This window comes from Martes martes (genome assembly GCF_963455335.1).
Source record: "Martes martes genome assembly, chromosome: 8".
Lineage (NCBI taxonomy): Eukaryota > Metazoa > Chordata > Mammalia > Carnivora > Mustelidae > Martes > Martes martes.
This window is the reverse complement of record NC_137895.1, coordinates 18,157,863-18,174,140: the sequence shown is the minus strand read 5'-3', so window position 1 is coordinate 18,174,140 and position 16,278 is coordinate 18,157,863. Positions and strand designations below refer to the sequence as shown.

General features: G+C 42.3%; 1 protein-coding gene across 1 annotated transcript in view; it reads left to right on the top strand.

Moving 5' to 3' along the window:
- Nucleotides 1–16,278, top strand: part of STAB2 (stabilin 2) — a gene marked incomplete at its 5' end in the record, with an annotated part of 166,400 nt that overhangs the window by 47,726 nt on the left and 102,396 nt on the right. The window contains 9 exons of the mRNA XM_080811181.1: nt 710–835; nt 1,755–1,951; nt 3,579–3,712; nt 9,550–9,683; nt 11,309–11,391; nt 12,761–12,910; nt 14,294–14,437; nt 14,974–15,030; nt 15,184–15,309. Of these exons, the coding sequence (XP_080667307.1) occupies nt 710–835; nt 1,755–1,951; nt 3,579–3,712; nt 9,550–9,683; nt 11,309–11,391; nt 12,761–12,910; nt 14,294–14,437; nt 14,974–15,030; nt 15,184–15,309 (1,151 nt within the window). The remainder of the gene's footprint in view (nt 1–709; nt 836–1,754; nt 1,952–3,578; nt 3,713–9,549; nt 9,684–11,308; nt 11,392–12,760; nt 12,911–14,293; nt 14,438–14,973; nt 15,031–15,183; nt 15,310–16,278) is intronic.

The following is a 16,278-nucleotide window of genomic DNA, read 5'->3' as shown; positions in this document are numbered from 1 at the left end:
TGGGCCCTAAATAATATATTGTTTATTAATTAAAAAAAAAAAACTTTAGGTTCCCTAAAGTTGGGGTTCCTCCCCTGTAATGCAATCCAGTGCAGCCCCTCTCTGCATTGCCCCAGGGTACTTGGGGCTTGGAAGATCTGGTGCAAAAATGCCGCCACTCTGGCTACTTGATGTGAGTAATAAACTGTCCTTCACCTCTGACCCAGGAGTCTCATAGCTTCTACCAGCATCCATGGAACTGTATTAGCCCAACTTCTTAGCTTTGCATATTGGATAACATGTCAGTTTCATTATAGTTTTTGATAACCGTCTGTGCCCTCCAAATGATGAAGTACTATGCAGTTATTAGAGATTAAAATAGATCTCTAAAAACCTCCATAATACATTGTTAAATTAAAAATCAAGTTGCTAAAAAAAATCAAGCTGCTAAATATTGTTAAAGGATTCCATTTTGGTTAAAAAAATCATCTAAATAAATTTGTAAGTGAATGTAGTATATTGGCTGTTGATATTGTTTACTTTGGGAGTGAAATGGAAGAGTGAGAATCAGAAAACAGTTAATTTTTACTTTATAGATTCTGTGTTTTTTGAATTGTCACAGTGAGTCTTTTTAAATTACTTTTTAATCACAAAGAGCACTGCATTGGTTGAATTTTTTTAGAATCAATTATTCTACTAATGTGGGTATCTCAACAATCTTCCTTTGCAGCCATCCCTGAATGTGCAGCATTGCTCTGCCCCGAAAATTCCAGATGCTCACCTTCCAGCCAAGATGAAATGAAACTGGAATGCAAATGCCTTCCCAATTACCGAGGCGACGGCCACTACTGCGAGCGTGAGTCGAATTTAGATCCTGCTAGCTCACTAATTGAGATGTTTAAGTTACTCAACAGGAAAAAAAAAAAAACCTCACAACCTCTCTAATATTAACACAATGGCACTTCTATTTTTCTCTGTGTTAAGTTGAATGAAATATATAACAACGCTGAGCACATGCTCATCCATGACAGCTTTTCAATAAATGGCAATCTCTCTTTCTATTATCAAAGCACATAAATAGATTTTTACACATAGTTTTATATCAACTGTACTGATGTTAGGACAAAATATAGTCTGTCTGTCTTTCCTTTCCTTTCCTTTCTTTTTTTTAACTTAAATTCCATTAGCCAAGGAATAGCACATCATTTGTTTTTGATATAATGTTCAGTGATTCATTAGTTGAATTAAAGGGGCATGTGGTATGATGAGCACTGGCTTTTATATTTCCTTTCCATGCTCATTTGCTTTGTGTTATGTATTGAGGTGAACTCTGGAGGTAGACTGCCAGCATTCAAATCCCAGATCAGCTTATTACTAAATACAAGACCTTGGACAAATTCTTTAACTTGCTTGTGCCTCCATTTTCCTATCTATCAAATGGGGATAATAATGGCTCCTACCTTACAGAGTTGTTGTAAAGATTAACTGAGTTAATATATGGCAAATGCTTAGACAAGGCCAGTACCTACTATAAATACCACAAGCATTAGTGCTTTCTTTCATGCTATTTTATATTTAAATCCACACATAACATGGCATAATAATATATCAACACAATATTTATAGTTACAATCTCTGACAGCCGTATATAAATCTGTTCAACAGGTGGGGGGCATCAGGTGCGGTAAGATGAACTGTATCTTACTCTCTCTTTTAAAACTATCCAATTGCCTGTGCAACTTTGATGACCTCATACCCTGTCATTCCCTTTCAAGCCATCAATCCATGTTTACAAGCAATCTGCCATCCTCATGCTCATTGCACGTACCTGGGACCAAATCGGCACAGTTGCACATGCCAAGAAGGCTACCACGGGGATGGCCAAGTGTGCTTACCAGTAGACCCCTGCCAGACTCACTATGGAAATTGCCCTACAGAGTCTACAGTGTGCATATATGATGGGCCCGGACAGGTGAGAACATGAGGCATGGGATTAGGGTGTCTAGAAGCAGGACAGCCCACCAAAGCTAAAACCGTGCCATGGGTTTCACTTGTCTGCTAGGTTCTCCCACTTTTCTCTTTCAGTGCTCGGCTTGGGGTTCCTCTCCCAGTAGACCTCCCTGTGCTCAGGGCTAACCTCAATGTGCCCCCTCCCCAGTCCATCCTTTGAACTCACATTTTCCCAGCCCTCCCCCCAGGAAAACTAACTGTCCTACATTCTCTTGTGTCCTGGTCCTCAATGGCAATTGATGAAATATATACACAACTCAAATTAGATTAACAAATTAACTATTAACCAAGTCTTGGGTGAATGTGTCATTGACTTTCACCTACAATCCTCTATTTCCTCTCATATCCTTTCAAGGTAAGAGAGGATTCTTAGAACCAAAAATATTCTGTCCCAAACAGATGAACCCTGATAAAATGTCAGGCAGCCCTGACAGGTAGTAGGGAGCAGTGAGGCTATTCCGGGGTGAGACCCTGTCCCTCTAAATCACACCATGGCCTTGATTGGTGAAAAACAGCCAGGTCTAGAGATCTTTGCTAAAGAATCCAGTTGAAAGAGCCCTTTCACCAATACTTCATTCTTCCATCAACTATTTAGTGGGTGCCCACTGAGTCCATAACTGTGCATCAAGCTCAGCAGAGGAAATATCTCTGTACAGCAGAATATTGCTACCCTGGAAAGAGGAAAGTATTCAGTGCCTGGCCCAACCAGTCATGTGTCCCCAGCAATCCAATCGCCCCATGGCAACGCTCCAGGAGTTCCCTGTAGAGAATTGACCCAATTTCATCTTCAGGGAAAATTGTATATTACATGCCATTTCTGCTTTCAGTGTCCGAGGAAGGTTTGGAAAGAAATTCAAGGAGCGGAACCTCCATCCTCAAAATGAGGCCCCACATTATACTCTGAGCGAGGTCCCAGGACCTTGGGAATGAGAGTAAAAATAAACTTTGTCTCTCAAAAATGGGGCCCAAGGCAGATTTTCAAGTCTTGGAAACCCCCATTATTCACATTTATTATTTATCATTCCCATTATTCCAAGGTAGGGTTCCTCAACTTTGACATCACCAGCATTTTGGACTGGATAATCCTTCATTGTGAGTGTTGTCCATGCATTGTAGGATGTTTAACAGCATCCTTGGCCTCTGGCGACTCTGCCCCCTGTCTCCTGTTGTGATAATCAGAAATTTCTGGAGACACTGCCCAATGTCACGTTGAGAGTCCCAGTTGAAAACTACTCTTAGAGCATCTGAGCTCTCTTTTAGAGATCTGAGCATCATATCTCTCATCTGAGCCTCATCTCTACTCACCTGTAGATATTCTAAAGCCAGGAATTACGGATCCAGAAAGGCCAAGGGTTAGGAAACAAGAAATCTAAAAAGGTAAATTTTACCAACAAAGTGTCATTTCCCAATGGGTGAAATACATAGACATGACTCCCAATTCCAAATACTTTGAGAAATTTTTAATTGAAGTCCACACCTTGGACCTACCCCAAGTTAGTTCTTATGGCAGAATACAGATAGACTAAAGAAGGAGGTCAGCTTCTATGACTAACGAGAACCCTTTGTTTTTTTCTCCTTATCTTCTGAAGTCTCACTGTGACTGTAAAGAACATTACCACAATTATGTCCCTGGAGTGGGGTGCAGCATGATCAATGTCTGTGAGTCTAATAACCCCTGTCACAGGAATGCTAACTGCACTACCATCGCACCAGGCCAACCCAAGTAAGTCTGTTCAGTTCTACCACCTTCTTTCCAAGTAGTGGCTAGTCAATGCCGTAAGCTCCTCAAAAGGCAGGAAATGTGTCCTACTCAGTCTTGTACCCACCATACCCCCATCTAGCAGGATGCGAGATACCCAATACATCTTTCTTTAATCACTGAATCATTCAACAATTGTTTCCTTTGTAATGACCATTAGAATATGTTGAGATACTGCCATGGACTGATAACTGGGTAGTAAGTAGTCAGAGCGTGGGAGAAGGAAACCACCGTAGCTGGGAAAACAAAGGTCTGCTGTGATGACAGGCGTTTGACCTCTAATGTATATGCCTGTTTCCTCATTCATGAAATATTGCTCGCTAGTGGTGCCAAACAAGACTGGGGAAGGTGAATAAACACCAGTGGTGTTTCCTGGACTCCAGGTTTTAAGAGACGGGACTTACCCAGAGTAAAAGTATTTGTGTGAAATCTCCTGAGGCAAAGGCAGCTTGTGTGGTGGTATTTAGAGGTGAAGGACCTGGATCTGAGTCTCAGTACTGGTATCTACCAGATGAATGACCTTGGCAAAATGACACCATATCCCTGGTCTTAGTTTCTCCATGTATGAAATGAGCACAGTGATGTCCACTCACTATGTTGTGAACATTCCATAAGAGAATGTTCTAGAAACTACTATACAGCTGTATTATATTTTCATTAGTGGGTGAACTGAGGCTAGAACCCCAGTCTTTGACTCCCAGACCAAGGCTTCTACCTCTGTATCACTTCCTGTTCTTATTGTCATCAGCATCTGTGAAGGACTCACTGCCACTATGAGCTCAAAGCCATAGTAGACATTGAATCATGTAATAACTAACCAGTTTCTGTGTTTGCAGAGCTCCTTTTCATCTGCTTCGAAGTTTATTTTTATAGTTGGGTCTCGAATGTGTGGATATGCCCCAATAGGTTTTAGGATTGTCATATTTTATTGTTAAATAAGTAGATATGTACTCCCTGTGGGTCGTCAAGAGACCTTGGACATCAGAACACCTGGGTTCAAGTCCCAGCTCTGCCATTTACCTTCAGCTCTCTGAATTACATTTCCTCTGTCATAAAAGGAGAGTTGTACCTCCCACCAGACTTGTGATGAGGAGTACATGAGTATATACTCATCAGTCTCGGAGCAGAACCTGGCATATAGAAATCACTCCACACGTGTGCATGCACACATCAATACACCACAGTTGTGCATCTAGGCACATCCGCACCCAACACACATGTGTGTTCAGGTTACACACTTTTTGCCATCCTCTCAGAAAGTCTGAGTACAATTCTTTAAACACTTTCTCTCCTTTGTATTTGAGAGGATAAAATAAAAAATGAAACGAAGGAATATCAGAATCATGTAAGTGGCATTAAAGCTTGTGCTTAGAATGTCAGTGGGGCTACCACTTGATCCCCTTGATCCCCCTCCCCCAAAAATGGACTGTCTGGGAAGGCTGGAAAGAGGATGAAGTTAAAGCCTGGCTATGTTACACTGATGAAATGTGGGGCCGTCACTAACTTAGTGCAGATAATTTAGTTTACCTTGGGTAAAGATTTATTTTGTTTATGCCTCTTCAATACAGCAAGGAGCTTATGCAGAATATTCAAAATCATATTGTGTTAGTCCCAGAGGTCCACCCAATAAAGAAGAATGGGCTCAAACGTGGGCTTTCTCACTCACCACTACAGTGACATTGGACAGGCCATGTAAGTTTTCCTTCACCTGACAAGTCCACCAGAGACCAAGAGCATCTCCTTAGGAAGAAGAGAGTTGACCCTTATAAGCATCCTTTTAAACTATCAGCTCCACATTAATTATTACTAAGAAGAACAAATAGCTTCCTGCCCTGCCCTGGACATTACACTTAGAGCACCCCATCCCGGCCCTCCACCAGCTACACCAGGGCAAGCAGTTGGAGAAATAAGGGGACACGCTCTCCCAGGGCCTGAGCCCCCCCGCATAGACCATACTCACATAGCTCTGCCTAAATGCCTCCAGACCAGCTTCCAGGACCTGCGCAAGCTCTTCCTGGTATGATTCTCCCCAGGGCATGGCCAAGAGTTGTTTGCAGAGGGTATGGATAAGAAACATGGTTTCCACCACTCTCCTGAACATCCTCTTGGCTCCAGTTCCACCTTCCTACTCTTCTTGAAACATGCCATGACATTCCCAGCTCTATACACTTGCTCATGCTATTCTTCTGCTTAGACATCATTCCCTCCTCACCTCCTCCAAGTCAGGCTAACATACTGATCCTTCACTGTTCATTGCCTCTCAGCCTTTTGGCTAAGATCAAGTGATCCTTCACTGTTCAGCTCAAGTGTCCCCACCTCTAGGATCTCTTCCCTGTCCTCCCAGCCCACTCAGCATCCCCCCTGGGCTCCCTGGAATGCTTCTGTATGTGGTGCATGCATAGTTCAGTAGTGATGAGCACAAACACTGTCACCTACAGGTTGAGTGGTCTTGAAAGAGATACTTAATCTCTCTGTCCCACTGTTTCCTCATCTAAAATGGGGCTAAAACCAGAACCCACCTTATAAGATTGTTGTATTAAATAAGATACCATAGTAACGCCCCTACCAAGGTAACTGGAATGGCAGGTATTAAAAGATATTAGCTATTAGTGTTACTGATCTCAATTCCCAATTAGAATGTAAGGTCCTGGGGCTCCATATCTTAGCCATCTTTATTGCAACAACTCCTGTCACCCATTACAACAATGACTTGAGTGACACTTTGGAGGAACAAATGAATCAGTGAAGGACTGAAATGAACAAGTGAACAAGGAAGGAAGCAACTGTAGTAAGTAACCCTATAATTTCACTAAATCTCACCCAGCGCTCTCTGTAATTAATCCCATCCCCTAACTTATAAAATGCCAAAGGCCGAGGGGTGTTTTTAGAGCTGTTAGACAGCAAGAGACCTTCACTCCCAATAAAGAAGCAATTTACAAAAGGGGGCCCTGCTGTGAATGTGCCACGGCCCTCTGAGAGCCTTTAAGTCAGAAAACCATCTCATGAGATCTCAGACTCCAGACCAAGGTTTTAAACAATAAAAAGTATTTATATCCCACACATTCCATTCAGCAGTGTCACCATTAAAATGTGATTCTGCCATCCTGAGGCAAGATAAGTCAAGTCACTTTATACAAAACAGACTATTGGCCTCACGACAACTTAGGGAAATTTTAGAAACATACTTAGCGGTGTGTACAGCTTACTTATTTTGCTATTATCTGCTGCCTTCAAATGAATTGTATGTAATTTAGATCAAGGACTATAGTATCACTCTAAGAGTTACCAGTCGTTCCTGGCCCTCACCCTGTGCTTCTCAAACTCACTGTCCTGGAGCACAGGTCTTGCCGAGGAAGTTGATGTTTGAGTAGGAAACTGTTATTTGACTGTATTAAGTAGACTATTGATTCACTGTTCAATCTACCTAAGTGAGTCCTCATAACAAGGTTTCTCAAGCTCAGCACTACTGACCTTTGGGGCTGGAGAATACTTTGTTGTGGGAGCTGAACACCCTGCATTCTAGGGTGTTCAGCAGCATCCTTGGCCCCCACCCACTAGATGCCAGCAGGACCTTCACTTCTGTTCTTACAACCAAAAATATCTCCAGACACTCTCATATGTCCCCAGGGAACTCTGGTTGCTCTATGCAAAATTCCAAAACTCAATTAGTAAATGATCTGCCAATCATCCATCTGGCCGGGAAACTCATATGCATCCTAGAATTCTCTTAAGTGGTACTTTCTCTGAGGAACTGTCCCTTATTTCTCCAGGCACAATTAGTCACTTCCTCCTCCGTGCCCCATAGCATCCTATTCAAGCCTCCATCGTGGCTCTTTCCAGAACTTCAGCTGTGTGGTTATGGACTTGCTCTGTTATATCCCAGCTCCCCACCCCTCAAGGACTGGCACTATTGCCACCATCTCCACCATCACCATTATCACCATCATCGTCATCATCATCATCATCATCTACCAAGAACCGACCTTTTCCTATGTGTCTGTCACTGTGCCAGCCCTTGTGCATCATCTCTTCCATTGACAACCCTAAAGGTATTAGTAAACCCATTTCATGGATGAGGAAGCTGAGACTTTAGGAGGTCAAGTGGCTTTATCATGTTGCTCAGAATTGTTTGATTTCAGGCCCATCTTCAGCTTGTGAGACCCTAAAAGGGCAAGACGTCCGTTATCATCACCTTTATAGCCCTCCTCCTTGGCAAGTTTCCTAGAATTAAGTAGATACTTGGTAAATAATCAGTTCTACAATTAGGCATCATCCCAAGTGCTGGGATATAATGAGGAAGGAGTGGGAGGCAGGTTCTAGGAGAGCTTCCCATCCAGCAGAGGAGACAACAGCTCAGGATCTCATTTTGGTGGAGAGGGTTGTGATGGACAAGGTACCCACAGGCTGTCAAGGTGAGTCAGGAGGCCAGGTAAGACTCCTTAGAGCAGGTCATGCTGAGCCAAGAGGTGAGGCCAGGAGACCATTCCTGGCAGGGCACATGGCCTGAGAAGGGCATCCCAGTCTCTAAAAAAGAAGGCAATTTGGGATTGCTGGAATTTGCAGCATGCAGCAGAAAGGAGACATAAGCAAATTCCCCCTTTGGGGGTCTTCCAGGCCATGCTAAGCACTTCGAACTTCTTCTGTATGGAATCCATGTCATTTTAAGCACAAAGGTGCCAGATTTCCCTTCTGGAGAGACCACTCAGAGGGTGATGTGAAGGACCGATTTGAGGGGAAAGAAAGTAAGAGCAGACAGGCCAGTTAGGAAGTCACCACAGCAGTGCAGGCAGAGGTAATAAAACTCTGAAATGTTTGTTCAGCAAACTTGTTGAAAATATGTCTATTTGCCATGGGACCATATTTGGAAACACAACTGGACTCGTGAGTGTATAACTGGCCTTTGGAAGTCTCTCATCAACGTGAGTCATGTCTGTGGTATGAACGGCCGCAGCCTCCCTTCAGCTCTCGTCTCTGCAGTGCCCCTCCCCTACCTGGTGTTTGTTTCTCCACTTATCCCAGGATCCTGTGCAGTGTCACCTTCCCAGGCACCTTGCCAGCTTCAGCCGGCTGTCAGCTCACCTTTGCTAGGTAGCAGTGGTGTGCTACAGACAGGGCTTCCCGAGTTGCAAAAGCTGATGGTTAAATTTTCAGGATTTTGCAAGCTGGTTGACATCACACTGGTAGTTTGAGATCGCCTAAGGTGGGAGTACAACCCGTGGAAATTGGCAAAAGTTGAATAGCAGGGCTCTGCCCTACAGCCTCCCTCCCTGAGAGCTAGTTATTAAACATTTACCAGCACACCAGGGCTAATGCACCTTTAAACCTCATCCCTAACTCCATTAGTCTTTTTTTTTTTTTCTGGTGTTCCAAGATTCTTTGTTTATGCACCCCACCCAGTGCTCCATGCAATACACCAGGCTCACCCATGTCCCCACCTCCTTCCCCTCCAAAACCCTCAGTTTGTTTCTCAGAGTCCACAGTCTCTCATGGTTTGTCTCCCCCTTCGATTTCCCCTAAATCACTTCTCCTCTCCTTTAGTCTTTTATGAAACTATTGTACAAAATTTCTGCAAATATCATTATCTATGTATTTATTCCAAATCAATTGCCCCTTAGCATTCAACTGTTAATTACACACCTGCTCTGAACCAAGCCCTGTGCTAGATCATGACATTAACATGGGGCATAAATAAGCACATGACCCTTGCCCTTACTCTGCTCTCAAGTGAGGGAGTTGGACTGTAGGATCTCAACACTCAATGGTTCTAAGACCCTGAGAATGTGTTTCCACCTTCCCTGTAGATGCACTTGCCAGAAAGGTTATGTGGGTGATGGCTCAACATGTTATGGAAACATCATGGAGCGACTCAGAGAATTAAACACTGAACCTAGAGGAAAATGGCAAGGAAAGCTGACCTCTTTCATCTCACTCCTGGGTACGTAGCTATGGGTGCAGGTTTCCGCATCAAGGGCAACCATCTGTCAGGCAAGGCATCTGCAAGACACAATCATTCAGAAAGGGATGGGCAGGGGAGGAATCTATTGGAATTGGCCTTCCTACGGAGACATCATGCAGGTGAAAAAGAAAGAACAGGCTGCTGTTTCCAAGGAGATAAGGAGTTAGTGCCAAGAGGCCCAGCAGTGCCACAGTTAGTAGGCAGAATGCTGACAACAGGGTCCTGGGCTCACTATAGATGAGCAAGTAGGGAACAATGAGACAGGGCAGCTATTGATACGAAGATGGAGACCATCCTCTTTCCCTTGACCTTATGGGTCCTCCAGGTGTGAAGCAAGGTTGGCAGATAATACTGGGAACAGAGAGTGAGTAAAACCTGGGAGTGTATCCATGTTCCACAGTGCTACTGAGTTTTGAGAATAGTTGGTGTGACCTTCTCACGCGCTGCTGGACGTTCAGCATTGTTGCCCTTCCCCCTCTCTAACCACTAACTGTCTGCATTGACACCTGTTCTTCCAGCCTCTCAGTCAGGGTGACAATCTAAAATGCCCTCATCATTTCCAATTGCTCTCCAGGGTCATTACCCAATATCCCCTTGAGAATGAATTATTACAGCTGATTACAGCATTGGGCAAGACTTTCAATAAGATAAAAATTTGACCAATCAACAGAAGCCTTAAAATATCAGTATCAAGAATTTGCCAGTCACCAAAAAATGATCTCTCAGAAAGAGCACTGATAGAGAATGAATCAATGCCACGTTGTTGGCATAAATATGTAGTTAATGCATTAGGTTAACATTAGAATTAACATATGTTCTTAACATACAATCTGCACAAATGACCTCTTTCCAAGGCATCCTACAGGGAGTCATTTGTGGCATGCTTCTGGCTTCTTATAACCCTCCTCTAAGAACTCAGACTATCAAATAACAGACAGGGTTGACAGAGTGTCCTTTGCAGACTGTGCTCTCAAACATTTCCCTGGACAAACTCCCATCGACCTTCTACCCATTTATGAAGTGCTGGTCCACATTGTCTGCTATGTGACAGCCCAGAGCCCTCCCTGCTGTCTCAGGTTCTCCAGGAGAATGGAAACAGGACCAGCCACATAACTTGCAGGACACGATGCAAAATGACAAGATGGAGTCCTTGGCTCAAAAATTAATGAACATTTCAAGGTGGCCACAGCAGAGTATTAAATCAACCATGAGGCTCTTCTGAGTTGGCCTTGGATGGAACAAAGCTATGTCTTTGCTCACTGTGATGGCAAACAGCTCAGAAAGTCAGGCACTAGGTCAGGGATTGACTGAGGATTTTGTCACATGACCCTCACAGAAGGTCTTATCCCAGGCTCTCCTTGAAGTCACACTGTGGCTGCAAGAAAAACCACACAGTTATGCAGATACTTCTGGGGCCATGGCATCATGATGCCTTGCTTTCTTAGAGCTTCCCAGTTTCCCAAGGACCACACATACCAATTAGAAGAGACGAGGTCTTAAGTCAAAGGACCTAAATGGACCACAAGGACCATTGCTTGATTTTACTTTTCACGTACCACTGATTCATTTGGTGTTTTCTTTCTTTATGTATTTCTATTCCTAAGACAAAGCCTATGCCTGGCCACTAAGTAAACTGGGACCATTCACTGTGCTTTTGCCCACAGACAAGGGACTGAAAGGATTCAATGTAAGTATTTAAAATAAACTGGGAAGCCCCTATTAAAATTAAATCTACTATGATAAGGATGGTGATTTAGAGGGGGACAGTAAATTTTTAGTGAAATGTAACACCCTTATAGAAAGTATACAGATTGTAAGTGCACAATTCAATTCAGTGTCACAAAGTGAATGTACTTGTGTATCCAGCAAGACCATTACCAGCTCCCTAGAGGGCCCACCGATGCCTCCTTCCAATCATGACCTGTTCAAGGGTAATGACTGAGGGATCTTAAGGGTAGTCATTTGATAAACAGGATTTGCATAATGCATAACTGCTTAATTCCTGTGAGAAGAATTAACCTAATATATTAACTCTATTTGTTTCTTTAAAATCATCACAAGTGATGGGGTGCCTGGATGGCTCAGTCGATTAGGCATCTGACTCTCGATCTCAGCTCAGGTCTTGATCTTAGGGTCGTGAGTTCAAGCCCCATGTCGGGCTCAATGCTGGGTATGGAGCCTACTTTTTTAAAAAAAAATCATAAATGATAAAAGTGGTAGAGGAAAGTAGGAGAACACAGTAGTCTTCCCTGTGAGCAACTGTTGTCTGAAGTGATATCATGCAGTGGGAATAAAACTCACGGTGCCTGTTGGAGGCATCCTGTCGTGATGGTGTTAATGAAATTGTTACATTTGGTTGAATGGAGATAATGGACATATTGATGTGTATAAAAGTGGTTTCTCTTAATCAAGATATTCTGTGATAATAATTTTTGCTGCATTGAATAAAAACCCAGGAAGTTCCAGACCCCCCTCACCCTAATATGCTACCACCGTTGGACAATCTGAGGTGAATCAACCATTAAATTTCAGAAATAGCCTCACATCTCTCCTATAGGGGGAAGAACTCACAAATATTGAGTGTATCTCATGAGGTACTGTGCATGAGGTCTCTTGTTTACTATGTAGATTATTTAACACAGAGTTAATTAAAAGAATCTGTTGATTGGTTGCTGATGATATATAATACTGACAAAATGTAGATTTGATCCAGTAGATTTCAGTAATCCTAATTTTCCTGTTCAAAAGCTCCATGGATCTAGTCTGCACTTTCTTTTCACGTAACTTCTTGTTTCATCCACATCTACTCCCTGGGTTCAAGCTGATTCCTGGTTGCCTGCACCTTCCTCACTCTTGGTGGTTTGAGAGGACACTGAGCACTGCCTCCCACCCTCTAGATTGTGCTCCCCGCCAAAGCCACCTGTGTCTGAAAGAGCCCAAGCCCGAGTTATGGTGCCTTTGCATTGATGTCTTTGATTGACTAATGCATCCCTCACAACCTCATTTTGTCCTTCCAACACCAGTGGAAATTGAAAGAACTGGCTCTCTTTCCTCAGATCAAAGAGCTCTTGATGGATAAGGAGGCTGCTCGGTACTTCGTGAAACTCCACATAATTGCTGGGCAGATGAACACCCAACGTATGAATAACACAGACACTTTCTACACCTTGACTGGAAAGTCAGGAGAAATCTTCCATGGTGATAATGTAAGTCTCTCTCTGATTTTCACTTCCAGAACAAAAGTGTCCCCTGAGCCAGTGCCCACAGCTGACCCTATCTGTGGTTGGGCTCATGAAGGTTATGAAGAACTTCCTTCCTTATTCCTTGTTTGCCAAAGCACTTCCCTATGAGGGAAGAAGCAGAGAGCAACACTGGGAAGGATCGGGCAGGTGGGATCTGTTTTGGAAAGGGGGTTATAAATATTTTGCTGTGGTCTGAATTCATCTCCAAAAGAAGGTCATTCAGGTGCCAGCAAGAAGAAGCTTTGCAGTAAACCTCTTTCCTGGAAGCACCAGCACAAAGCCAGATCTGCATCCCCCTTGCAAAAGGAAATGGATTGTTTGTTTTAGGTTGCTGGAGTTTATCCATCCTCAGCAAACCTAGCATTCCATCTCTCCTAATGCTGTTAGTTCTGTTCCGTTGTTTAAGTAAAACTATCTTCCTCCCCTCTCACAAATAACTCTTTCTCTGACTTCACTGAGCCAGAGGGGACATGATCAATAGACAAAACGTGATGTATGGTATATTGTTGCATTTCACCAAATATCAATAGTTGTTAGATTATCGAGTACTTACTCTATACGAAGGACTGAGATGAACTTTTATTTATGTTACATAAGACTTGCAACAACTCAGTAAAGGTGATTTTTCAAGTGGGAAAACTGAGAGATCACAGGTAAGGGCCAAAGCCAGGGTTCAAATGCAGATCTCCTTGACTCCAAGACCTGAGTCATTAACCAGTATGTTGTACTGTGTATGTGTGAGGATTAAAGAATGGATGGATGGGTGGTTGGATGGATAGGTGGACAGATGGATGTATGAATGGATGGATGATCGATAGATATCAGACAGATGGATGAAAACATATCTTCTTTTCTCACAAGGACATTCTTTCACCAATTCATTCATTCATTCACTCATTCATTTACTCATTCAACAGGTATTTATTATCTATAGCTTTTAAGAGCCACGTGAAAGGAAGAGGGAATTAGCTTCGGTCATTTATACAACAAAAATTTTTTATTTTGTGCCTTGTCCACACAACACACTAAAGTAGGTGATAAGTTTACAGTAAATTGAATCATTTTGCCCTTTCTGACCTTGCAGTCTATTTGGTGAGACTTATGATTCCTATTCACATTTAGCAATCCCTGGTGGTCATCAGTGATTTCACACATTACCTCATTTGATCTTAATGAATGAAAGACCTGTGAAGTCAAGCAAGCAAATGACATCTTTCCCATTTTGGGTTAAGTGACTTATCGAAAATCATACAGCCAATAAATGACAGAACCCAAGGACTCAGTACTTCTAATCCAACACTTCTTCAAGGATACCACGTTAATTTTATTTTTTTCTTGGTGATTTAGGACAATCAACTAAAGCTTAAACTCTATGGAGGCAAAAATAATGTAAAAATTATACAGGGGGACATAGTTGCTTCCAATGGGCTCCTGCACATCCTCGACAGAGCCATGGACAAGATGGCACCCGCATTTGAGAGCAACACTGAGGTGAGCGTTTCAGGTAAAAGTTAGGTCAACCCAAATCCATCTTTCTTTGTTCCCTGGAGAGTCATATCAAAGAAGAAAACGCATGTCAACACTATGTGCTTGTCCTTCATCTTTACTAGGACCTTAACCATGGGGAAAAAGGGATAATTTCTATTTTCAATAGAATTCTGCCAACAGAAAGAAAAACATGCATTAGGTGTTGCATTGGGTGTTGGAAAGATCTCAATTTTATTACCTTTTTTATGGCCACATATGAAGATTCAGTCCAGTGACCAGTTGTCACGAACAATTATCCTTTACGGAGCAGGGCAGTCCTCACTGTGATAAAAATTTATTTCTTTTGACTCATTTGATAATGCCCAAACATGCAGAACATGCAGATCTGAACCACTAATCCCATGATAATAGGAAACATTTCTATTTTGAGTTGCAGTTGACCAGGATCCTATTGACATTTATACATAAACTCCGCCATGAACCTTTGAATGTTGGAGTGTCTATATCCTAAACCACCTATTTCTTGTCATGATTTTTAGCAAACTATAATGACAATGCTACAACCAAGATACAGCAAGTTCAGATCTTTGTTAGAGGTATGTACTTTTCATGAATTTCTGGAAAATGGTTTTATGTCCAGTCTTTTGTATAATGAGCAGTGATGTTATTTATAAATGTTTGCTAAGGAATGACTTCTAGTATTTGTCAGAGATAGGTTGCAGATATAAAATTTCATTCCTCAAATGCAGGAAACCAATGTGGGACATGCCTTAGATGAAGATGGGACTGGTGGACCATACACCATTTTTGTTCCAAGTAATGAAGCGTTAAACAATATGAAGGATGGCACTCTTGATTACCTCCTTTCTCCAGAGGTAGGACACCCTACTTATTCTGATGACATAATGTCAGCCCATACAGACTTTTTCCAAACTAGCGATGTTCAACAAGTGACACATGAATCACCATCTATCCTCCTAGGCCCCACCAAGGCAGACATCATTAATCAATCACAGTCCTCAGGAACTATGGATGTGGCTCCAATCTCCTAAGCAGAGATCCAAGTAGCCAGCCAGACTGAGCACAGGAAATGAAATCTATTTGCAACTCCAGGTCTAAATAATTGGTTTGATTTTTCCTGGCTCTTCTAATATTTCTCAGTAGCAAAATCAATATTTTAAGTTTCCTACAATTTCTAAAACCACCTAGTAAATGAACTCTAAACTGGACCATTCTAGGCCAGTTCTAGGCTAAATTTAAAAGGAATAAATGTCAGTTAAGTGTCTGACTCTTGATCTCAGTTCAGGTCTTAATCTTAGGGTCGTGAGTTCAAGCCCCATGTTGGGCTCCATGCTAGAATGGAGAATTCTTTTTTTTAAAAAAAGAAAAAGGAATAAATGTTATTTTTAGATGCCCCAGGCATTCCTTTCTATTGCTTTCATCCTTCTTCATAATAACCCTCTCCTTAAATACCATAAAGCCCTTCAGTTCTTTCACATTCTCTCTAGAAAAGAGATTTTTTTTTTACTCCTTCACACAAGAGTATAAGTGACTGAAACCATTTAATGTTTCCTCTCCCAGAAATAACAGGCTTCAACCAAAGGGAAGAGTACCTAATTATGGACTTTTGTTCATTAGAATGTCAAATGATGGAATTATAGGAAGGGCCACAAGCTTTCCTCCAGTGCCCTGAAATCAAGCTTCCATCTTGGCAATGAGGCAAGACTATCCATGACCTCAGGTGGATTGGTTCATTATACAGAATGGAGGATCCAAATCTTTTAGGGCAGTGATTTCTAAACTTCAGTATACTTAGGAATCACCCTTAGAGTTTGTTAGGTTGG